Source organism: Scyliorhinus canicula, chromosome 9 (assembly GCF_902713615.1).
Source record: "Scyliorhinus canicula chromosome 9, sScyCan1.1, whole genome shotgun sequence".
Classification (NCBI taxonomy): Eukaryota; Metazoa; Chordata; class Chondrichthyes; order Carcharhiniformes; family Scyliorhinidae; genus Scyliorhinus; species Scyliorhinus canicula.
Window position 1 is genome coordinate 109,776,285 of NC_052154.1, and position 25,801 is coordinate 109,802,085.

At 45.6% G+C, this 25,801-nt stretch overlaps 1 protein-coding gene across 1 annotated transcript in view; it reads left to right on the top strand.

Annotated features, from left to right (window-relative positions):
* Window positions 1-25,801, top strand: part of pdhx (pyruvate dehydrogenase complex component X) — a 353,795-nt gene that overhangs the window by 107,718 nt on the left and 220,276 nt on the right. The window contains exon 4 of the mRNA XM_038807389.1: window positions 24,558-24,757. Within this exon, the coding sequence (XP_038663317.1) occupies window positions 24,558-24,757 (200 nt within the window). The remainder of the gene's footprint in view (window positions 1-24,557; window positions 24,758-25,801) is intronic.

Sequence of the window (25,801 nt, forward strand, 5' to 3'; positions counted from 1 at the left end):
TTAGGGTTAGACGTAAGACATAGCAGCAGAATTAGGCCATTCGGCCCATTGAGTCTGCTCTGCCATTCAATCATGGCTGATATGTTTCTCCTCCTATTTTCCTGCCTTCTCCCCATTACTCCTGATCCCCTTATTAATCAAGAACCTATCTACTCGGACTTAAAGACACTCAGTGATTTGGCCGCTACAGCCTTCTGCAGCAGTGAGTTCCACAGATTCACCACCCTCTGGCTGAAGAAATTCCTCCTCATCTCTGTTTTAAAGGGCCATTCCTTCAGTCTGAGGCTGTGCCCTCGGGTTCTAGTTTCTTATACTAGTGGAAACATCCTCTTCATGTTCACTCTATCTAGGCCTCTCAGTATTTTTTTTTTTAAATTTAGAGTTCCCAATTCATTTTTTCCAATTTAGAGTCGCCAATCCACCTAGCCTGCACATCTTTGGGTTGTGGGGGCGAAACCCACGCAAACACGGGGAGAATGTGCAAACTCCGCACGGACAGTGACCCAGAGCCGGGATCGAACCTGGGACCACGGCGCCATGAGGCAGCAATGCTAACCACTGCGCCACCAGGCTGCCTTGCCTCTCAGTATTCTATAAATTTCAATGAGATACTCCCTCATCCTTCTCAACTCCATCTAGTAGAGACCTACAGTCCTCACTGCTCTTCATATGACAAGTCCTTCATTTCGGGGATCATTCTTGTGAACCTCCTTTGGACCCTGTCCAAGGCCAGCACATCCTTGGGTATGGGCCAAAACTGCTCACAATATTCCAAATTGGGTCTGACCAGAGCCAGTTAGATAAAGGAGGGTGGGATGAGGCTCTTGTGGACCATAAGAACATGTGGTGTTGTTATCATTGCTGAATTGTGCAGGGTGGCTGAACTAACCCTTTTCAAGTGGCTGCAACACAGGAGGCCAGTATTGGTCCCATTGGCTTAAACCTCTCTTGTGGCAGCCCTCAGTGAGAATGAAGTCATTGTGTGAGCAGTCACACCCGCAGACCCGTTAATAGTAAAGCAGTGCATTTATATGCGCATACAATACTCGACTGTGCCATCCCATTGTAGAGGCTTGATGCTGGTTGGGCATGAAGTGACCACCTTAATGAACCTCGGTGGATGAACATTGACCAATGCAAAAGGAAAAATGTTTCAAAACTGAGGGAGCAGAGAACATTGGAAATGCACAGATTTGATCATACTCCCTGGCACCTCCAAGTGAAGAAAATGCAAGGTGTGTGGAAATGGCCCTAATCTAGTTCTGTCCAGCTGCTTCACCTTTTGCACCTTGGCCCTGATGAGAGTTTTTGAATTGTTAACCTTTTTTGAGATGCAGACAGCCTTTCTTTGTTTCTCCTGCATTTAGACAATATGCGAGGTTTAACACATAGACAGGCCATGAGGTCGGCACAGCTTTATCGCCAAAGAAACAGAGAATCAATGTAATTCAGACCCCCTGACCTGACCATAATAACCCCTTGACTCCGCTCCCTCCTGACCTGACCTAATACCCTCGACCTTAATAACCCCCTGACCTGATGACCCCTTGACTGCCCTGTGACCTGACCCTAATGCCCCCCTGACCTGATGAACCCCCACCTGCCCTGCGATATGGCCCTAATACACACCTCTCCACTCAACCTGACACTAATACCCCCCGGCTTGACTACCCTGACTGTCCCATGACCTGACCCGAATACCTCAATGACTTCTCCGCCCACCCCCCCCTGATCTGACCATAATACCCCCCTGACCTTACCCCCTGACTGCTCAACCCACCTGAGTACCCCCTGACTGCACCTCTGTCCTGACCCTAGCAACCCCTGGCCTGATTGTCCCCGAAATGACTTGCCTGTCCCCCTGGCCTGACGACCCCTGAACTGACCCCAATACCATCCTGACCCGACTACCACCTGATTACCCAATGACCTGACTACCTGGCTCCCATCCCTCAACCCCACCCAACAATCCCCACTTTGGACCCCCCACCCCCAATTTTACCCAGTTACTCATCCATTTACTCATTCATTTACTATACATGCACTTACTGGGTGCGCTCACTCACTACTATTGCAGTAACAAAGGGGCATCCCCCCCACAAAAAAAACTCTATTCCACTTGCTGCCACTACTGCATCAGCCGGGATTTGGATGATCCAGGAAATAATGGCCCGTAGTGTCAAGTTGGGAACGTTTTCATGGGCAGCAGCTGACTGGAAGATTTGGGCCAAACTCTTTGTAATCTTGGAGGCACCTCAGGTCTCGCCTTTGTGAAACATCCCTTGAATTTCACTTCATAACTAGCCCCACATTCTGCATTGTTCCATTTTATGGTGATTGGTGCCAGTCACCGACAGTAATTATATTTTGAATTCTTGTCATAGATTTGAGGCAAGAAGTGGAAGGTGAGTCAAAACGGTGCTGTTCATTTACTCGGTTTATACCAAAGCTGTTATCTATCTTCCACCTAATCTGACCAACCATCGAAAACATAATAGTGTGTGTAATGAAGAAGCCAATTATCCCATTGATTTGGCTCCCTGCAAACAGAGGGACAATTGGCTCGCTCTGTCGCTCCACAATATTAACTTTCCTTACAGGGCAGGATAACCACAGGTGAAAATCTTAACCTCAATCTTACTCCCAGAGACAGTTCTGCTTCTAGAGACAGAAACCATGTCGTGGGAGCAACTCATAGAAATATACATAGAAAATAGCAGCAGGAGGAGCCCATTATGATCATGGCTGATCATCAAGTTCAATACCCTGATCCCCCCCAATATCACTTTAGCCCAAGGGGCTGGTTTAGCACTTGTGGGCTAAACTGCTGGCTTGTAATGCAGAACAAGGCAGCAGCGCGGGTTCAATTCCTGTACCAGCCTCCCCGAACAGGCGTTGGAATGTGGCGACTAGGGGCTTTTCACTAACTTAATTGAAGCCTACTTGCGACAATAAGTGTCAGCACCACCAAGGACACTATGGTCGATTATTATTATATCTCATTCCTTTTTGAAATTATACAACGTTTTGGCTTCAACTGCTTTCTATGGTAGTGAATTCCACAGATTCACCACTGTCTGGGTGAAGAAATTTCTCCTCGCCTCAGGCCTAAAACGTTTACCTGGTATCCTCAAACTATCACCCCTAGTTCTGGACTTCGCCGTTATCAGGAACATTCTTTCTGAATCCATCCTGCCTAACCTTGTTAGAATGTTATAAGTTTCTGTGCGATCCCCTCGCACTCTTCTAAACTCCAATGAATATAATTCTAACCGACTAACCCACCATCCCAGAAATCAGTCTGGTAAATCTTCGCTGCGCTCCCTCAACAGCAAGAATGTTCTTCCTCAGATGTGGACACCAAAACTGCACACAATACTCCATTGCTTCAGTAATTGTATTAAAGAGCATGGCAGAATGCAGAAAGAGTTAAGTTACCTCAGTTTCTGGGTGTGTTTCAGCGCTATCTTGTTGAGTCTGTCCTGTTCCATTCTTCAAGAATTGAGTTCAATTCTTTTCCAACACTTAAGTGAGTTTGTTCTGTTCTGTACCAAACTTGTTCTCAGTCTGTGGTTACACTAATTATTTTTATACCTAGCTAGGCAGAAAGCCATTGGGTTATCCAGTAGGCACTGTGCACAATGATTATGTGCTTATGCATCATTAATTTCCACAAAAGTAAACCAAAATGAGTCAGTAGGCAATGTCAAATACTCATCCCGATACTACAGTTTCAACAAAGCTACCATTTCACTCTAATAACAAGAACACTTTGTTCTGAGCTAAAAGCAGTTTACACCATATGCTGAGAAAAATGAAGAAAAGTGTAACAATATACTGCCCTTTCCAACAGAATCTGTGCTCTACAGTAATCATCCATAATAGCAAAATGTTAATAAGGCCGGAGTGGACCAATTTATAACATTTCACAGCACTGAATTGTTTTGTCATTTTTCTATTTGAATTCTTAAAACCATAGTGTCCTTGGCGGTGGTGACATTTATTGACTATCCCTTGTTGCTAATGTGGCAGTGGGCTGCCGCCTTGAACGAATTAAGTCAGTGTGATGAAGGTGCTCCCACAATGCTGTCAGGTAGAGAGTGAATGGATCAGTAGGGGGGGGGGGATATTTGGGGGGCATGATTTTGAACCAGTGACAATCTGAATATCCTGGGCGGGATGATGGTTGGCGTGGAGTCAGTAGAGGTTTTGAGTTTGGGAGATGTTAGTGAAGAAACCTTGTTGAGTTTGTACAGTGCAGTGTGGAGCTAGCACCCACTGCAGCTCCAGTGTGCCGGTTATGGAGGGAGTGGATGTGTTTGTGTTGGATAGTTTTGAGCTTCTTGAATGTTGTGTAGGTTCTTCCATCTAGGCAAGTGGAGACCAGTAAATGTAGACTCCGAACCTGTACCTTGTAGGCGGTTGAGAGGCTGTGGGAGGCCAGAAGGTCACTTTCTCACTGCAGAATATTTAGTCCTTGACCTGCTCTAAGAGCATAGCGTTAATGTAGCTGGTCCTGTTCAAATTTGAGTTAGTCATGGCCGCCTGTGGTGTTGGTGGAAGTGTGGAAATATTCCTTTACTTGAAAACCAAGGGGAGGTGATTAAATTCTCTCTCATTGAAGATGGTCATTTCCTAGCATTGGTGGCTCGAGTGTTACTTGTCACATGTCAGTCTCAGCCTGGGTGTGAGCATGAACTACTTCAAGCATGAACTGCTTCATTGTCTGAAGTGTTGCAAATGGAGCTGAGCGCTCCGCAAGAATCATCGAACAGCACCTCCCTGTGATGGCACAACTCAGATTGGTGAGTTGAGCAAAGAGTCGTGAACACCAACTCACTCTTTATCTTGCTTGACAGTGTATTACTTGTGACAACTTAATGCCCTTATCCTTTAGCTATCCCCATAGACATATCACTGGTATGTGGTGTTACTGGTATTACTGCTCTGGTGGATGGTAAATTGTCCAGAACGTTTGTGAAGGTCCTTATTAAGGATTGTGCCATCATTCCCAAATAACCTCCTGTGTTTATGCCTTGATGTTTAAAAAAGGTATTTGCAGGTGAATGGGTATTCAGCAACAGCAACATTTAGATTGCACCTTTATTGTAGGAAAACATCCCAAGACATTTCTCATGAGCCATTGAACAAAATTAGACACTGAATCACATAATGACATTAGGACAGGTGGTGAAAAGCTTGGTAAATAAGGTAGGTTTCAAGGAATGAGACAGTAAGAGGACTTTGGAGGGCAGTGTCGTCAAGGCATCTGAAAGCATTAATCATCAGCAGTGAGGTAAAAGAAATTGGGCTTGCAAAAGAGGACCGAATTGGAGAAACAAAGTTCTTGGAGTATTATAGAGCTGGAGAAATTGGAACACAATGATGAGACATTAAAATTGAGATGTTGCTAGACAGAGAACTATTGTAAAATGATAGGTAGCACAGAGGTGATGGGTGAATGACTTGGTGCAAATTATGGACTTCAGAGATTTGAAATAAGCCTGTATGTTAATTATAATTATTATTAGCTGCTGTTACATGAACATGCTTAGTGGAAGGAAAAAAACATGGCCTCGCTGGCTGTTTATATGTAAATAGATCGACCATTTTGCAAAATGTTTTTTATGAAGCAATAATAATTTTCACTTGGATTAATACAATTACTTTTATCAGTATGCTTCAGGACCATTCAGTTGTTTCATGAATTTTATTTAAATTATTTCACGTGATGTGGGCGTCACTGCCAAGGCCAGCATTTATTGCCCATTCCTGATTGCACTTAAGAAGGTGGTGATGGGTTTCAGTGCATTTGGTGTAGGTACACCTACAGTGTTGTTAGGGAGAGAGTTCCAGGATTTTGACCCATTTACAACCAAGGAGCAGCGATACATTTCTAAGTCAGGATGATGCGTAGCGTCGATGGGAACCTCCAGGTGGTTGTATTCCCATGTATCTGCTGCCCTTATCCTTCTAGATGGTAGTACTTGTGGGTTTGGATGGTGCTACCTCAGGAACCTTGGTGAGTTGCTGCAGAGCATCTTGTAGATTGTACACACAGCTGCCACTGTTCGTTGCTGTGGAGGAAATGAATGTTTGTGGATGTGGTGCCAATCAAGTGGGCTACTCTGTCCTGGATAGTGTCAAACTTCTTCAATGTTCTTGGAGATGTACTCATTCAGGCAAGTGGAGAGTATTCCTTCACACTCCTGACGTGTACCGTGTAGATGATAGAAAGACTTTGGAGAGTCAGAAGGTGAGTTACCCACCTCAGGATTCCTAACCTTTTGACCTGCCCTGGTAGCCACAGTGTTAATGTGGCTCGTCCAATTCAGTTTCTGGTCAATAGTAACCCCCAGGATGTTGATAGTGGGAGATTCAGCAATGGTAATAGCACTGAATGTCAAGGGATGATGGTTATATTCTTGTTGGAGATTATAATTGACTGACACTTGTGTGGTACGAATGTTATTTGCCACTTGTCAGCATAAGCCTGGATATTGTCCAGGACTTGCTGCATTTTCACAGGACTGCTTCAGTGTCTGAGGAGTCGCAAATGGTGCTGAACATTTACAATCATCAGCGAACATTCCCACTTCTGACCTTGCATTGGAAGGAAGGTAATTGATGGAAGCTGCTGAAGATGGTCGGGCCTAGGATACTACCCAGAGGAACTGCTGCAGTGATGTTCTGGGACCAAGATGATTGACCTCCAACCACCAGAACCATCTTCCTGATTCCCATTGACTCCAATTTAGTTTGGGGTCCTTGATGCCACACTCAGTTAAATGCTGCCTTGATGTCAAGGGCAGTGATTCTCACCTCCTCTCCTAAGTTCAGTTCTTTTGTCCATGTTTGAACCAAGGCTGCAATGAGGTGAGAAACTGAGCGACAGTTAGCAGGTTCTTGCTAAGTAAGTACCACTTGATAGCGCTGGAGCTATTCTTGCGTAACTTTACTGATGATCGAGAGTAGCCTGATAGGGCATTAATTGGCAGGGTTGGATTGTCCTGCTTTTTGTGTACAGGACACACCTGGGGAATTTTCCACATTGCTGTGTAGATGCCTGTGTTGTCGATGGGGTATTGTTGATGGTGCACTTCATTATCAAGGTGCAAGTTTCTTAGAATCGTATATTGGTTACAGTACAGAAGGAGACCATTCAGCCTGTGTCAGCTCTCTGTGAGAGCAGTTTAGCCATACAAATTCCCCTGTACTTCCCAGTGGCCTAAAAATATTTTTTTTTCTTCAGGGTTCTTATCCAACTCTCATTTTGAAGCCCATCTGCCTCCATCACACTCTGAGGTAGCGTATTCCAGACTGTAGCCACTCGCTGTGTAAAAAGATATTTTCCTCATGTCGCCTTTGGTTCTCTGCCAAACTCTTTAAATCTGTGTCCTGTTTCTTCACATTTCTGCCAACAGTTGCTGTCTCTCTAGACCCCTCATCATTTTGAACAGCTCCATCGAATCTCCTCTTAGCCTTCTCCTCTTTAAGGAGAACAACCACAGCTTGTCCAATCTTTCCTGTACCATCTCTATTGCCTTTACATCCTTCTTGAGTGGTGCCTAGAATTGGATGCAATACTTCAGTTGAGGCTGAGTCCATTTAGATAGACACTCATCAGAATTTCCTTGTTTTTCCACTCTTTGTCTCTGTTTGCAAAGCCCAGGATGCCATATGCCTTTTTGACTGCTTTCTCAACCTGTCATTGAGATGCACATCTCTGACAGGCCCTGCACCTCCTTTAAAATTGTATGTTTTATTTTATATTGCCTCTCATTTTCGCTATCACTTCATACTTCTCTGTATTAAGTTTCATGTGCCACGTGTCCACGTATTGCACCAGCCTGTCTATATCCTCTTGAAGTCTATAACTGTCCTCTTCACAGTTCACGCTACTTTCAAGTTTTAAACCATCTGCAAATTTTGAAATTATTCGTACCCAAGTCTCGGTCATTTCTTTTCTTCATATGTACAGTTAGTAGTGATCCTCGTACTGACCCTTTGGAAACCTGCCCCTTATACCTCCCTCCAGTTTGAAAAACAAGTATCCACCACTACTCTTTGTTTCCTATCACTCAGACCACTTCATATCTGTCATGATTGGACCAGAAACATACGGAAACTTTTTCTCCACTCTGCCCTTCTCACACTTTTATTATCCCAGTCTATATCACTTCACAGGATAGCTAAAGTTTCCCATTGTCACTACTCTATAGCTTTAGCACCTTCTATGCTTTTCCTGCAGTCGTGCTTCTCTGTATCTTTCCTGTGAGTCAGTGACCTATCAAATTTAACCCACTAGTATAATGGCGCCTTGATTATTTATGAAGTCTAATTAAAGAGATACAGTCCTTGATCGTCTAGAACATCTCTCTCTCTCTCTCTCTCTCTCTCTCTCTCTCTCTCTATCATTGTAATATTTTCTTTGATCAGTACTTCCATCTTCCTTTTTTACTTCCCTATCTTTCCTAAACACCTTGTATTCTGGAATACTTTGTATTCAATTCTGTTTTTTGAGATAGGTATCTCTTATTGCCACAAACTCATATTTTCATGTGGCTATTTGCGCCGGCAGCTCGCCAACCCTTGTTACCACGCTTTGTGTGTTTACATACTGTAACACAGCATTGGCAAGAGTTGTGGAGGGGCAGTACCTCCCTGCCCATATGTTCCTTTTCCTCCCTGCCAGATCTACGCAGCAGATCGCACGCACTACCTTTCCCAGAAAGCATCACACTGGAACAGAAACAGGCACAGGTGAACAGGGGCGGATAGAAAAACAGAGGGGGCTTGAAGCGAGCTGTCAGGGTGAATGCAGAGGTAAATGGGAGTGGAGGGTGGCTGGTGAGCAACCTGAGAGAACATTTGTTTGACTAACTGGCTTTGAATTTTGTTTAGTATGTGACCTCGAATTGGAACTGCGATTGGCTGAGATCCAGATAGGGGTAGGACCTTAACTTTCCAAACACTGACTAAGAGATGTTCCGTTTTTCTTTGATTGCATCTATAAATAACTTAGCTATCCAGTTAAATATATAGGGAAGATAATCAATGTACAGATTGTCATGATATTCAGACATGCACACAATGAGGTAGACAGGCAGCTAATGAACACAGAGAACAGGACATAACCAATCAGCAGGCAGAACACTTGGGGGTGGCTTCCCACTATAAAAGGCACGAGGCACTCACATTCCGCCTCTTTCCACTGGGGACATCTACAGAGTGAGTCAGAGTGTATATATCACATAACACCTCCAGCACGTGGCTAAGAGCGAGTCTTGTTTGTCTCCAACAGGAGCATTCACGCAAGGCTAAGGTTTGAAATCGTCAGGCCAGACAGGGCCTCCCTGCTCGGCGCACATGCATGCAAGCAGCTAAACCTTATGCAGCGAGTCTACACAATAACCTCCCCCAACATGGATCTTCAAGCCGGCATTGACGACATCCTCGCTCAGTATCTGGATGTGTTTGACGGGATGGGCACTCTGCCATATCGGTACAAGATCCTGCTACGGCCTGATGCCACGCCTGTGGTCCACGCACAACGCCGGGTCCCGGCTCCACTGAAGGAGCACCTGAAGGCACAGCTCAAGGATCTTCAGGACCAGGGCATCATCTCAAAAGTTACAGAACCGACTGACTGGGTCAGCTCGATGGTATGTGTAAAAAAGCCTTCGGTGGAGCGGTGCACCTGCATTGATCCCAAGGATCTCAACCAGAATATAATGCAGGAACACTACTCCATCCCGAAGCAGAAGGGACTCACAAGTGAGATGGCACATGCCCGGTTTTTCACAAAGTTTTTTTTTAAAATAATTTTTATTGGAATTTTTTTACAGAAAATATAAAACATAACGACAAACAATGAAATGCAACAAAATAACCCATAATAACTGTAACATCCCCAGACCGTATCAACGCATGTATCACATCCCCCCACCCCCCCCAACCCCAATGAACAACAAAAGAACTTAGAAATAAATTAAAATTAAATAAACAAACATAGTCATCGTTCCCCTCCCCCTTCCCCCGGTTTTTCACAAAGTTAGATGCGTCACATGGATTCTGGCAAATCCAGCTGGATGAGTCCAGCAGAAGGCTCTGCACCTTCAACACACCGTTTGGCAGGTACTGCTATAATCGTATGCCGTTCGGCATTGTCTCGGCCTCTGAGATCTTCCATAGAATCATGGAGCAGATGATGGAGGGCATTGAAGAGGCTCATGTTTATGTGGACGATGTTATCATATGGTTCATGACCCCCGACGAGCACATCTCTCGTCTCCAGCAGGTATTCCGCCGTGTCCATGCCAATGGCCTCAAGCTGAACAGGGCCAAGTGTTGCTTTGGCATGTCGACACTTAAGTTCTTAGGTGACCAGATATCTCAGCAGAGTGTGCGCCCGGACACAGACAATGTTAAGGCCATCAAAGCCATGAAGGCCCTTGAAGACAAGAAGGCGGTGCTGCGCTTCCGAGGCATGGTAAACATTTTGGGCAAGTTTATCCCAAACCTGGCCCCTCACACCACGGCCCTCAGACACCTGGTGAAAAAGTCCACTGCCTTTGAGTGGCAGGCAGCTTATCAAACAGAGTGGTTGGAGCTGAAAGCCAAGCTCACCACTGCACCTGTATTGGCATTTTTGACCCTGACAGTGAAACAAAAACCTCAACAGATGCGAGCCAGGACGGCATCGGCGTGGTGTTGCTCCAGCGTGATGACACCTCATTCTGGGCACCGGTTGCCTACGCATCACGGGCGATGACACCCACTGAGCAGCGGTACGTCCAAATTGAAAAGGAATGCCGGGGCCTTCTCACTGGAATTATTAAGTTCCACGATTATGTCTACGGCCTGCCGACGTTCACCGTCGAGACGGACCACAGGCCTCTGGTCCACATTATCCACAAGGACCTGAATGACATGACGCCCCAGCTGCGGTGCATCCTCCTCAGACTCAGAAGGTATGACTTTGAACAAGTGTACACGCCTGGCAAGGAGCTCATTATTGCGGATGCCTTGTCCCGCTCCATAACCTTGCCCAGTGAACCACTGGCATTCATCCAACAGATTGAATCACAGGTGCAGCTGTGGGCCAGCAACCTCCCGGCGTCAGATGAAAAGGTGATTCGCATTCGCGACGAGACAGCCAAAGACCCTCTTCTGTAGCATGCCATGCATCACCTTGCCAATGGCTGGCAAAAAGGGCAATGCCCTCAATTCTTCAATGTGAAGGACTACCTGACGGTGGTTGATGGTTATCCTCCTCAAGCTGGACCACATTGTCATTCCACTCGGTCTCCAGAGTTTGGTGCTCTGGCAAATCCACGAGGGACATCTGGGTGTCAAGAAGTGCAGGCGCAGAACCAGGCAAGCTGTCTACTGGCCTGGGATTAGTCAGGACATCTCAAATATGATCCTCAACTCTCCAACCTGTCAACGCGCTCCCAGCCAGCACAGAGCAAGAAGACGCTTCAGCAGCACGAAATTGTGACCTCCCTGTGGTCCAAGGTGGGCATCAACCTCTTTCACGCCAATGGTCGTGATTATGTGTTAATCATTGATTATTTTTCCAACTACCGAGAAGTCGTGGAGCTCTCGGACCTCATATCCAAGACCGTCATCAAGGCCTATAAGGAGGCGTTCTCCAGGCATGGTATTCCACTCACTGCCATGAGTGACAATGGTCTTTGCTTCGGCAGCCAAGAGTGGTCAAGATTTGCCCAGTCATATCAGTTTAACCACGTCACTTCCAGCCCACATTACCCGCAGTCCAACGGGAAGGTTGAGAAAGGGGTGCACATAGTGAAGCAGCTCATCTGCAAGGCCGGGGATTCTGCTTCTGACATCAACTTTGCACTGCTTGCATACAGGGCAACCCCTCTGTCTACCGGCATGTCACCGGCTCAACTGCTGATGAACAGGGACCTGCAGACGCGCTTCCAGCCATATACTTGCCTGACCTGGATCACCTCCCAGTGCTGCAGAAGGTGCAGAAACTCAGGGACTGGCAAAAGCAGGGCTATGACGCTCATGCCACTGATTTGCCTGTGCTATCCCCGGCGGATGCTGTTCGGATCAAGCTACCTGATGGAGGCTGGTCAGCTCCAGCTGTTGTTGTTCGAGAGGCTGCTCCTCGATCGTATGTTGTGCATATGGCTGATAGCTCTCTTGTGCGGCGAAACAGACGGGCACTGCGCATTGTTGCCCGCCCGCAACATTCTTCGTTGTTTCCATCTGTTATTGTGCCACCTCCTGATACCTTGAACCACGAGACCAGCAGTCAGGCTTCAGTCCCGCCTATCAAGGTGCCGTTGTCGCCACCACCACCTCTCTGTAGGTCGACCAGGATCAGACGCAAGCCCCAGAGACTGGACTTATGAAATTTGTTTTGTTTGCTATGTTCTGTTTTCGCACATTAGACATCTGTTTTCACATGTACATATGTTCCCAGCTGCCATAATATGTAAATAAGTTAGTTTTTCAGCCTACACATGTAAATACTTTCACATATGCTACAGAAAAACATTTCAAAAGGGGGGATGTCATGATATACAGGCATGCACATAATGAGATACAGACAGGCAGCTAATGTTCCCAGAGAACAGGACATAACATATAATGAGATTCAGCAAGCAGAACACTTGGGGGTGGCTTCCCATAATAAAAGGCACGAGGCACTCACACTCCGCCTCTTTCCGCTGGGGACATCTACAGAGTGAGTCAGGGTGTATATATCACGTCACGCATACAGCACGTGGCTAAGAGCTAGTCTGGTTCAGTCAGACAGAGTGATGACACTTAGGTTAGCAGAGAGTCGAACGCACAGAGAACTGTGCTAACTGTGTGACATTCAGTAAATCAGATTGAACTAACTTCAAGGTCTGGAGTATCTTTCAGTTAAAGCTGCATCTAGTTGCAGCCCATGTTATCTCAGTGTGCTTAACACGACACATATAGCACTCAACAAAGAGCTAGGTCTTTTTGTTTTGTTTCATTTCCTTATCATTTTGAAGCGCCTTATTTGAAAAAGACTTTGTGACAATAAATATACAATCATCGTGCTGTTGAACTCTCGTATTAAAGTGTGCTTACTATAAAATTCCAGCATAACACTGCTATTGGCGGAGTTACAATAAATGCACCCTAAACCTAATTTAGACATTGTATTCCCTCATAATCTGACCCCATCCAATATGCTACATTTGTTTACTCTGATGCTCTCTGACGCTCCCTTTGTGAACCTTCTCCTTTCTAATGCTATATCCTGGAACCCTGTCAAATTAGTTCAATTCTTCAAAATATCTCTCAGTGATCTCTTGATTTCAGATTGGACATCATCAGACAAGTAGCTGAGATAGCTACTTGCCAATGTGATATGAAAAAAATACAGTAAAGATTATAGTTCTGTCAATAATTCAGCCATCATGAAAGATCCTACTGTCGCAAATTGCAAAATTCAGTTCCAATAAATTTGCAAACATGTGAGCCACAAAAGCTTACCTCAAAAACCTCAACTTGTTCAGAGAATGGAACCTGCCATCCATCCCCAGTCTGCCCTTCGAGCCCCAGTACCACAACATGTGACTGACTCTTAATGGCCTCTGAAGCATTGTAGTGCTGTGCTCCTGTTTTGGCAGAAAAATACTCCCCATCCCCAACATTACCAGGGCAGCTAGTAATGACACTAGTACCACTGTTTTTCCTGCGCCTTGTGGAACAGTGTCGGTGTGGAATTATGAGTGTACAGTTTATTTTCCTCCCAATGGATAATGGGATGGTAGGAATGGGAATAGGCCATTTAGCCCTTTGAGCCATTTCCGTCATTCATTATGATCATGGCTGATCTGCAACCTAACTCCACATATCCGCCATTGCTCGCTATCTCTTGATATCTTTGGTTAACAAAAATCAATCAATCTCCGTTCTAATAATAACAATTGATCTAACACCAATTGCCATTTTCCGCAGGGACTACGAAACTTTGATGTGGATTTGTTTCCGATGCTTCAAGTGAATATATAATTAAACATGTTTCTAAATTCTAGCTTTGCATTTGTATTCAGACATGGAAACTCTGTTCTCAGAAGCTTGATATGACAGGAGAAAGGTTCCTTGGCAAGCTTACCTATTATTTTGCAGTTCTCTCTCCGAGCTTTGCAAGCCAAGCCATGCAAGGTCATGAATGCAGTTGTTGTTCAAAAGATGAGATTTGGAAATGTCAAGGCAAATGGTGAATAACAGCTTTCACAGCAGTGTAAGAGTGCAGAATGAGAGCTGGGGCAGCTGCAGGAGGCCTTTTACTGAAAGTGAGGGACACACATTAGAACCAGCAATTCTTCAAACAGATGCATCATTAATTTTTTTTGGCCGGTGCTAAGGACTGAGTTCTGTGTCTGATGTCAGTTAACTCGCTCATGTCCTTATCCATGTGGCCAGCCAGCTCACAGGGAGCATAGTTCATCCGCCTGTAGCTGAGGAAGGTGCAAGCTTCGCCAGGTCGTGGGAGCAGCAGCAGTGCAATTGCTGCCAGGAATGAAGATCGGTCTGGAAGAGGCAGCAACGTAACCAAGAGAACAGCTGGCAGGACTGGAGGAAATGTGGGTTTTACTGTGAACCTCACAATTAATGCAGAACTCCCACCCAGAGTTGGAGACCTTTGCACACAGAATTATGTAGAAGCTGACTGGTTCACATCTTTCTCTCACTCTCATTTCTCCAGTCTGACCTCCTGCCAGCTCTCCTGCTTCTGATTATGTGGCAGGGAAAGAAATTCTGTGATGACATCCAAATTCGATGCCAATCTCTTCAGAAACTCAGAGTCTCTTAAGTTTTGTTTTAATTCCTCTAAAACTTTGAGAGATTTTGTTGTTATGAAGTATAAATCAAATATTACCATAGTTTCCGATCAGAGATACTAGCACAGTTATTGAAGCATTATAATTTAATTCACTGAGGAAGAGCATGTTTTCTGATTCCTCATTTCAAATTATGAGCTCCCCCGAAAATACCGCACTTCTTAATTTCGAGCTTGTATAGTTTACTGAAGCCTTTGAAATAGTATTTGGTTGCCTGATTATGTCTCATTGCTAAATCATAAAAATTACAGTGCAGAAGGAAGCCATTCGGCCCATCGAGTCCGCACCTGCCCTTGGAAGGAACACCACACCTCCACCCTATCCCCGTAACCTAGTAACCCCACCTAACCTTTTGACACAAAGGTGCAATTTATCATGGCCAATCCACCAAACCTGCACATCTTTGGACTGTGGGAGGAAACAGGAGCACCTGAAGGAAACCCACGCACACACGGGGAGAAAGTGCAAACTCCACACAGACAGTCACCCGAGGCCAGAATTGAACCCGGGCCCCTAGAGCTGTGAGGCAGCAGTTCTAACCACTGTACCACCGTATGCCCCCAAAAGGCCTGGAGTTATTTTTAAGGGCTACAAACTGAAACCTGAATTGTGGCCAAGTGTGCAGATCAGGGTTTCTCAAACTTTTCCAGACACAGAACCCTCTTGACCTCCCACAGTACTGATGGAACCCAAAGAAACAGTCTTCTTATTATGAAGAGTTAGACCACAAAAGAATAGGTACAAACATACAATAACAAATTTATAAAATTATTTTCTATTCCTTATATGTATACATATATTATAATTAAAATGTTATCTTTTTCAACAAAACTTCCAAGTCTTGCCTTTTTGTCATTTTAATGGAAGGATCAATGTTGATCTTTTGCTCACAAATTCATTTAATACTGGGGGTGCTGGTGGAGACCTGGGTCCTCATTTCAGACACTGACTCACAGACTCTCATCCAAAAGAAGCACACACAACAGACACACAATTCTCTAACACACACTCTCCACTCTTACATACACACTCACCTCTCTCTCACACACACACAAACCTCTCTCACATATATACACTTGCCTCTCCCTCACTCACACTCAACTCTCTCACACACACTCTCACCTCTCACACACACTCACCTCTCTCTTACATGCACACACACTCACCTCTGTCTCGCACTCATATACAACTCACGTACACATATACACTTGCCTCTCCCTCACACACTTGCCTCTCTCTCACACACATACACACCTCACTCACTCATGTGCACTTGCCTCTCCCTCACACACTTACCTCTGTCTCACACACACAGGCACTAAGCTTTCCACCTCTCCCTCACACAACACCCACATCTCTATCATACACACACAAACCTCTCACACTCATCTCTCTCACACACCCTTCTCACACATATACACTTGTCTCTCCCTCACACACACTCGCTCACCACTTTCACACACACTCACATACTCACTTCTCACACACACACATCTCTCAAACACACTCTCTTTCACACACAAATTCACTTCTCTCACACACACTCACTTCTCTCACGCACACTCACTTCTCTCACGCACACTCACTTCTCTCACGCACACTCACTTCTCACGCACACTCACTTCTCTCACACACACACATCAATCTCACACACTCACCACTGACGTACTCACATACCTCACACACACTAACCTATCACACACACGCTCATCTCTCACACACCCACCTCTCTCACACGCACACGCCTCTCTTGCACACACACTCACCTTTCTCTCACATGCACCTCACGCACACCCCTCTCACACGCACTCACTTCTATCACAAATACCCTCACTTCTCTCAAACACACTTCCGTCCCTCACACACTCACTTCTCTCACACATATTCACTTCTCTCACACATACTCACCACTCCCTCACACACTCACCTCTCCCTCACACACTCATACCTCACACACACACTCTTCTCACACATGTACACTCACCTCTCTCCCTCATACACTCCGTGCTCTCACACACACTGACTTCTTTCACACACACACTCACCTCGCACACACGCACCTCCTCACACACATTCACTTCCCTCGTACACAATCATCTCCCTCACACACACTTACCTGCCTCATGCACACTCACGTACCTTACACACACCTGCCTCACACACACACCTGCCTTACACACACTCACCTGCCTCACACACACTCACCTGCCTCACAGTCATTTCCCTCACACACACTCACCCCCTCACACACGCTCATCTCCCTCACACACACTCATCTCCCTCACACACACTCACCACTCACACACACCTGCCTCTCACACACACTCACCTGCCTCACAAACACTCACCTCCCTCAGACACACTCACCTCCCGCACACACACTCACCTCGCTTTCACGTACACTCACCTCGCTCTCACGTACACTCACCTCTCTCACACACACTCACCGTTCTCTCACACACACACACTCACCTTTCTCACACACACATACTCACTTCTCTCACACATAGATACACCCCCTGCAGGATGAGCCCCGTGGGGAACCCAGTTTGAGTACTCAGTGTGGGAAACTTTGATGCAGATCATTGTTGTCTTCCACCACAAGTAAGGTAAGCAACTCAGCGTCCCAAACATTATTGACCGTCATGGAAGAAATGCAGATAATCCAGGACAATTCCAAAACGTATTCTCTTGCAGGCGATTGCGCCAATCCCCAACATCTACTCCCTTCTCTGACACCATCTGTTTTAATCAGGAGCATGATTTAAGATGTTAACACCAACATCTGCCTACATTACCTACTTAATTATGCAAGGGTTACTGTAAAGCTGACCTTAAAATCAACATTCACTCTTCCTCTGCTAGTGCAATAGCCAACTCAATAGCAAGCAATGATGGTGAGGTGGATGCATAGTGACAGCAAGATTAGCTGCTACTATAACCAGGGGCCTCATTGTTGAACATGTCACGAACCCCGCTGATGTTATCTGCGAGGGTATCCCAGCTTGAAACACCGGTTTGTGGTGGTATATAGTTTTGCTTTTGGAATGGTGTGAGGAGCCACGTGAAACCCCAGTGACAATAAGAAGTCCAGTTGAGAAAAGACATATCACACGGACAAGACAACAATATTCAAAGATATTTAAGTATATGAATCAGTAAATATACAGTTTATGTAGAACCTACCCCATAGTACAAAATATATCTAAGATCCCTGAACTCCTTAAGACTTTCCTTTTCCCCAAGCAACATCTAAATGAAATAAATCTATAAGTCAAATCCAGCTTAAGTTACCATACAATACAGGGTTGATCATCAAGGTTGGGGAACAACTTTTCCTGGTCTAGCGAAGCTATTTAAACTACCTTTGTGAAGGTTTCTGTATGGCCTTAGCTCAAAGACTTCGATGTGGCTCTGAGTTGTGGACTGGGCTCTCAGGCTGTTCAATATCAACTCGCCTCACAGGCTGTAAGATGTAAGCTTCTGAGGATGCTGACAATTAAACCATTTTCCCCTTTGTACATGTGGCTGTCTGCCTCTCTCAGATTCCTTGACTCTAGAAATAAGCATGTGTATATTTCTGCTGATCTCTTCGTCATCTAAGTACGTTGTTTCTATTTTTTAAATGGTTTTATTGGTTTTGCAGTTATTTACAGTGACATTTGTTACGGATAACACACAATAATAAAAATAAAGAAAGAAAAACGGGAATCTACAAAGTGGGTATACAAATAGAAATATTGAGGGACAATTATTCAGATTAAGTTTGTAACCTGAGAATGGCAGCACGGTGGCGCAATGGTTAGCATTGCTGCCTACGGCGCTGAGGACCCGGGTTCGAATCCCGGCCCTGGGTCAATGTCCATGTGGAGTTTGCACATTCTCCCCGTGTCTGCATGGGTTTCACCCCCACAACTCAAAAGATGTGCAGGCTAGTTAGATTGGTCACTCTAAATTGCCCCTTAATTGGAAAAAATAATTGGGTACTCTAAATTTTTTTTTAAGTTTGTAACCTGAGAAGGCTCCAAACTCCCTTCGGAGGTCCATTATTCATTCCATGCTGGCTAGGGGATAGATTGAGACTCTGTGCTCCCTGTCTCTACTATGGATGCAAGGGCAAATAGTAACAGGGATAAGGGGCATCCGGCCTCATGCCTCTGTGCAGCTGGAAGTATTCAGAGCTGGTGCCGTTTGTCCATGCATTCGCCATGGGAGCACTGAACAGTAGTTTCGCCCATGAGGTGAATCTTGGCCCAAATCCAAACCGATAGTACCTGAGGTATCTCCATTCGGGTCTTTGACCATTTTAGGGATCAGTGATATTGAGGCCTGTGCCAGCTTTGGTGGCAGAGTCCATCTTGATAGCAAGTCATTGAGTATCTCCCGCAGGTGCGGGGTCAGTGCTGTGGTAGATTTTTTATAGAAGTCCATTGGGAAGCCGTTTTGTAAGCTATCCAAAGTCTTGCTGGATTCAGCATTCTGAACCGTACTTTGTGCCTGAATATCTCTGCCTTTGGTCCATTGAACTCGGCCCGGCACTTGGCCAGGTCAGCCCCAATGCCTTGATAAATACGGATTATATGACCTTCTCACTTGCAGGACCATGTTTGCCTTGCCCAGTTCAAGCTCCGCTCCTTGCCCTGGAATCAGTGGAGTTTGGCGATAATCGCCCGTGGTGATTCCCTGTCTTGGGCCTCTGCCGAAGTGACTTGTACACCCTGTCCACCTCCGGGGGCTTGGAAAAGTTTTCTCCCCCCGACCAGCTTTCCCAACATCTGCCCCACGTAGTCCATTGGGTTCCTACTCTCCGTGCCCTCCTTTTTTATACGTTTAGAATGTCCAATTCATTTTTATTCTAATTTTCTAATCCAGGGGCTGGTTTAGCTCACTCGGCTAAATCGCTGGCTTTTAAAGCAGACCAAGCAGGCCAGCAGCACGGTTCGATTCTCGTACCAGCCTCCCCGGACAGGCACCGGAATGTGGCGACTAGGGGCTTTTCACAGTAACTTCATTGAAGCCTACTCGTGACAATAAGCGATTTTCATTTCATTTTTCATTCATTTTCATTCATTTCATTTAGTGTGACCAATCCACCTAACCTGCACATCTTTGGGTTGTTGGGGCGAAACCCACGCAAACACGGGGAGAATGTACAAACTCCACATGGAAGTGACCCAGAGCTGGGATCGAACCTGGGACCTCGGTGCCGTGAGGCAGCAGTGCTAACCACTGTGCCACCGTGCTGCCCTTGCTCAACAATCCTAAGGTTGTGGCGGAGAAAGCCTGTTTTCCTGGTCTTCCACCTTCCACTTGAGCGCTCCCTGGGCCACCACCAACCTTGCCACTTCTGCTTTGAGTGAGGTCTATCAATAAGGCCGAGCCTATGCTAAATAACCTGCTACGGGTTGGGAAATTTGGTCAACTTCAAATGTCAATATTCAGGGACGATTTGACCTGATCTATTCAAGGAAAGTTTGTAATGCACAAATCGAAAGTTTGCAAAGTGCAAAAACAGGAACTTGTAATGGCACAAATTAATACCGGTCACCACAATGTCCGAATACTGGAAAACCGATGTCTGAAGGATGGACTTGTCGTTAGAAGAATGAGATCATGCAGCTTTTGTGCTCTTGGATCGGACATGACCCCTTCCGTGGAACACGTACGCAGGAGGCTATAGGAAGGATAAATACCCAGCTCTTGACTCATTTCTGGTAACAAGACCTAGGACCAACCTCGCACATACAACATCCTGAGTGAAGGACTCAGCGAACAGAAGGGGCCTCCAAAGAAGACAAACTTGGCCAGTTCAAGGGGTAATAGCTACCTTATGTCTGAAGCTTGTGGGTCTTGAGACAAATTGTGATCATGTTTGTAGCATAAGATTTGAATACATAGTGTACTTTATTGAAGTTTCGTCAGTAAAATTGTGTTCAATCATAAGTTCAGTGTACATAGAACATAGAACAGTACAGCACAGAACAGGCCCTTCGGCCCTCAATGTTGTGCCGAGCCATGATCACCCTACTCAAACCCACATATCCACCCTATACCCGTAACCCAACAACCCCCCCCTTAACCTTACTTTTATTAGGACACTACGGGCAATTTAGCATGGCCAATCCACCTAACCCGCACATCTTTGGACTGTGGGAGGAAACCGGAGCACCCGGAGGAAACCCACGCACACAGGGGGAGGACGTGCAGACTCCACACAGACAGTGACCCAGCCGGGAATCGAACCTGGGACCCTGGAGCTGTGAAGCATTTATGCTAACCACCATGCTACCCTGCTGCCCCTTGCTACCCTGCTGCCCCTGATCGTAGGCTGATTCGAATTCTTTATGTTTCAGGGTGAGGGTATGGTTGGGGGGGTTGTTTTCCAAATGACCGATTTTCGGGTCAAAGGTTTGAGTCTATAGGGAGCGAGGCACCTTTCATGCGACTGCTCAGCACATCACCACCGGAGGTACAGCTGTTTCTAGTAATAGGGCGATATACACCTGATTCTATCTAAATATCTGCTAATCCCGCTACTGGGAAAGTCGCATCTCATCTGCACGTTCTCCCCGTGTCTGCGTGGGTTTCCTCCGGGTTCCTCCCACAGTCCAAAAATATGCAGATTAGGTGGATTGGCCATGATAAATTGCCCTTAGTGACCAGAAAAGGTCAGGAGGGGTTAGTGGGTTACCGGGATAGGGTGGGTGAGGGCTTAAGTGGGTTGTTGCAGACTCGATGGGCCGAATGGCCTCCTTCTGCACTGTATGTCTATGTCCTATGCCTTTGAGTGCTGGCTACTGCTGTCAATCGGCCGATTTCTACCTGTTGCTGGGAAGGTTGCTGTTACTGGGCAAATCCATCACAAACAGTTCACCTTAGCAGGGCATGAGCACGAAAGATCTCTTTTGAATAAATTTAATGGTTGATGAAGAGAGAACTGATAGAGGAACTAGCACTGTCAGCAGAAATTAATGGGATAATGATTTATGACAAATCATATTCTTTATACATTATATGAGAAATGGGGAGGGTGGCACGTGGTTAACACTGCTGCCTACGGCACTGAGGACTCGGGTTCGAATCCCGATCCTGGGTCACTGGCTGTATGGAGTTTGTACATTCTCCTCGTGTCTGCATGGGTTTCACCCCCACAACCCAAAGATGTGCAGGTTAGGTGGATTGGCCATGCTAAATTGCCCCTTAATTGGAATAAAAATAATTGGGTACTCTAAATTTATTTTTTAAAAATAGAAATGGGGTTGCAGTCTTCACAAAAGATATGAGACTTCAGTCCATACTGCAATAGAAATGGCATTTCAGTCCATTCTAAGAGTTGCAGGCTTCAGTTCAGCCCATATTATGTTGGATATGCGAATTCAATCCACGCTACAATGGATATTGAGATACAGTCCACACTGTATTGGATATTGGGATAATACAGTTCACTGTATTGGATATTGTGATACAGTCCACACTATAGATATGGGGATACAGTCCTCATTGTATAAGATATGGGGACTCGGTCCACATTTATTAGAAATGGGACTACAGTCCACACTATTAGATATAGGGATACAGTCCACACTGTATTAGGTATGAATAGTCAGTACACACTATTTGTGTAGCGCTAACAATTATACTCAAAGACAAGAGAGTAGTACAATAGAGTCTTTATTGCTGTGCGATGCTATTCCTCCATCTGCAACTGTAGACTAGGGTCTGAGTGACTCACACGCATATTTGTACACAAGCTCCCTGTGGGCGGAGCTAGCCGGCAGGGGCTTACCGGAGGAACCTGTATTACAGGTACAGGCATACATCCCCTACTGCAAGTACACATAACTACAGTGGTTGTATCACCACAATTTGATGTGAGGATTCAGTCCACATTGCATTTGATATAAGGATTCATTCCACACTATATTGGCTAAGGGGATTCAGTTCACACTGTATTAGGTATGGGGATTCAGTCCACGTTGTATTAGATATTGCAGTACAGTCCACACTGTATTGGATATTGGGGTTCAGTCCACACTATTTGATATGGGGAGTGATCCACACTGTATTGGCTATCGAGAGTCAGTCCACACTGTATTGGATATTGGGCTACAGTCCACACTGTATAGAATATGGGAAGTCAGTCCACGCTGTATTGGATATGCGGAGTGATCCACACTGTATTGGCTATTGGGATACAGTCCACACTGTTAGATATGTGTATTCAGTCCACACTATTAGATATGTGTATTCAGTCCACACTATTAGATATGTGTATTCAGTCCACACTATTAGATATGTGTATTCCGTCCACACTATTAGATATGTGTATTCAGTCCACACTATTAGATATGTGTATTCAGTCCACACTATTAGATATGTGTATTCAGTCCACACTATTAGATATGGGGAGTGATCCACACTGTATTGGATATTGGGATACAGTCCATGCTGTATTAGATTTAGGGATTCAGTCCACATTGTATTAGATATGGGGAGTGATCTACACTGTATTAGATATGGGGAGTGATCCACACTATGGGATACAGTCCACACTGTATTAGATTTAGGGATTCAGTCCCCATTGTATTAGATATGGGGAGTGATCCACACTGTATTAGATATTGGGATACAGTCCACACTGTATTGGATATTGGGATACAGTCCACACTGTATTGGATATTGGGATACAGTCCACACTGTATAGAATATGGGAAGTCAGTCCACACTGTATTGGATATGGGGAGTGATCCACACTGTATTGAATATTGGGATACAGTCCACACTGTATTGGATATGGGGAGTGATCTACACTGTATTAGATATGGGGAGTGATCCACACTGTATTGGATATTGGGATACAGTCCACACTGTATTGGATATGGGGAGTGATCTACACTGTATTAGATATGGGGAGTGATCCACACTGTATTGGATATTGGGATACAGTCCATGCTGTATTAGATATGGGGAGTGATCTACACTGTATTAGATATGGGGAGTGATCCACACTGTATTGGATATTGGGATACAGTCCACACTGTATTGGATATGGGGAGTGATCTACACTGTATTGGATATGGGGAGTGATCTACACTGTATTAGATATGGGGAGTGATCCACACTGTATTAGATATGGGGAGTGATCTACACTGTATTAGATATGGGGAGTGATCTACACTGTATTAGATATGGGGAGTGATCTACACTGTATTAGATATGGGGAGTGATCTACACTGTATTAGATATGGGGAGTGATCTACACTGTATTAGATATGGGGAGTGATCTACACTGTATTAGATATGGGGAGTGATCTACACTGTATTAGATATGGGGAGTGATCCACACTGTATTGGATATCGGGATACAGTTCACGCTGTATTGGAAATGGGAAGTCAGTCCACGCTGTATTGGATATGGGAAGTCAGTCCACGCTGTATTGGATATGGGAAGTCAGTCCACGCTGTATTGGATATGGGGAGTGATCCACACTGTATTGGATATTGGGATACAGTCCACACTGTATAAGATATGGGGATTCAGTCCACATTTATTAGATATGGGGATTCAATCCACGCTGTATTAGACATGGGAAGTCAGTCCACGATGTATTAGATATGGGTAGTAAGTCCACGATGTATTAGATATGTGGAGTCAGTCTATATTAAAAGTTTTGATTCATGTGTTTGCAGGTTGAAGAAGGCGCCAAAGATGTAATTTTGGGGTCCTTAATAGCTTTGATTGTGGCAGAAGGTGAGGACTGGAAACAGGTTGAAATTCCTGCACAAACTGCTGCTCCATCACCACCTCAGACTCTGTCTGCACCGATGCAAGCAACAGCACCTCAGGCACCTGTCCCGAGCAAAGTACAACACGCAACCAGCAAAAGAGAGTAAGTACGCAGGAACTGACACTAGTCCCTTTTGTGTGTCTTGTACATATTAACAGATGTATACTGAAAGATAAATGAAATTGCTTTCAGCTGAGTAGATTCTCGAGATTTTCAGAAAAAATACTTTTCAAAGCCTCAGGGCAGCCCAGAGCTTTTGTACAGCCATTAACATACTTTTAAAATGGACTTCCGGTGGCGGCGATGGCGTAGGAAGCCGTTCATTTGAGAGCTCCTGTTTCAAACGGACTTTGCGGCTCTTTTTAGAGCCCAAAACGGAAATTTTTCGACGTCTCCCGGTGGGAGAAGGTGTGCTGATCGACTTTCCCCGCAGTTCATGACTCGAACTCGGAGTGGAAAGAGGGGAAAAACGGCAGCAGCTCCCCAGAAGAAACGGGGAAAGGAATCCAAGATGGCGGCCGGCGGAGCTCCAGCGTAGTGGAAGCAGTGGGCCCTGGAGCAACAAACTGCTCTCCTGCGCTGTTTTGCAGATTTCAAGGCTGAGGTACTGAGCTCTCTGCAGGAAACGAACAAATGGCTCTCGGAGATTCAGACGACCCAGGGTGCTGCCATCAAGGAATTGCAGACGCAGGCCACTGAACGAGAGGAGGAGGCCGGGATCCTCGTGAGTAAGGTGGAGGGACATGAGGCACTCCACAAGAAGTGGCAGGAACGCTTCGAGGAGCTTGATCACTGCATGAGGCGGAAAAATCTGCGGATCTTGGGCCTTGCGGAGGGGCTGGAGGGGTCGGACCTGACAACCTACGTGACTACGATGCTGAACTCGCTAGTGGGGGCCGGGTCTTTCCATCTGCCCTTGGAGCTGGAGGGAGCACACAGAGTACTGGCCAGGAGGCCTAAGGAGAATGAACCCCCGCGTGCGGTGCTGGTGAGGTTCCACCGGTTCAGTGATCGGGAGTGTGTGCTGCGCTGGGCCAAGAAGGTGAAGAGCAGCAACTGGGAGAATGGGGTAGTACGGATCTACCAGGATTGGAGTGCGGAGGTGGCTAAGCGGCGGTCGGGTTTAATCGGACGAAAGAGGTGCTT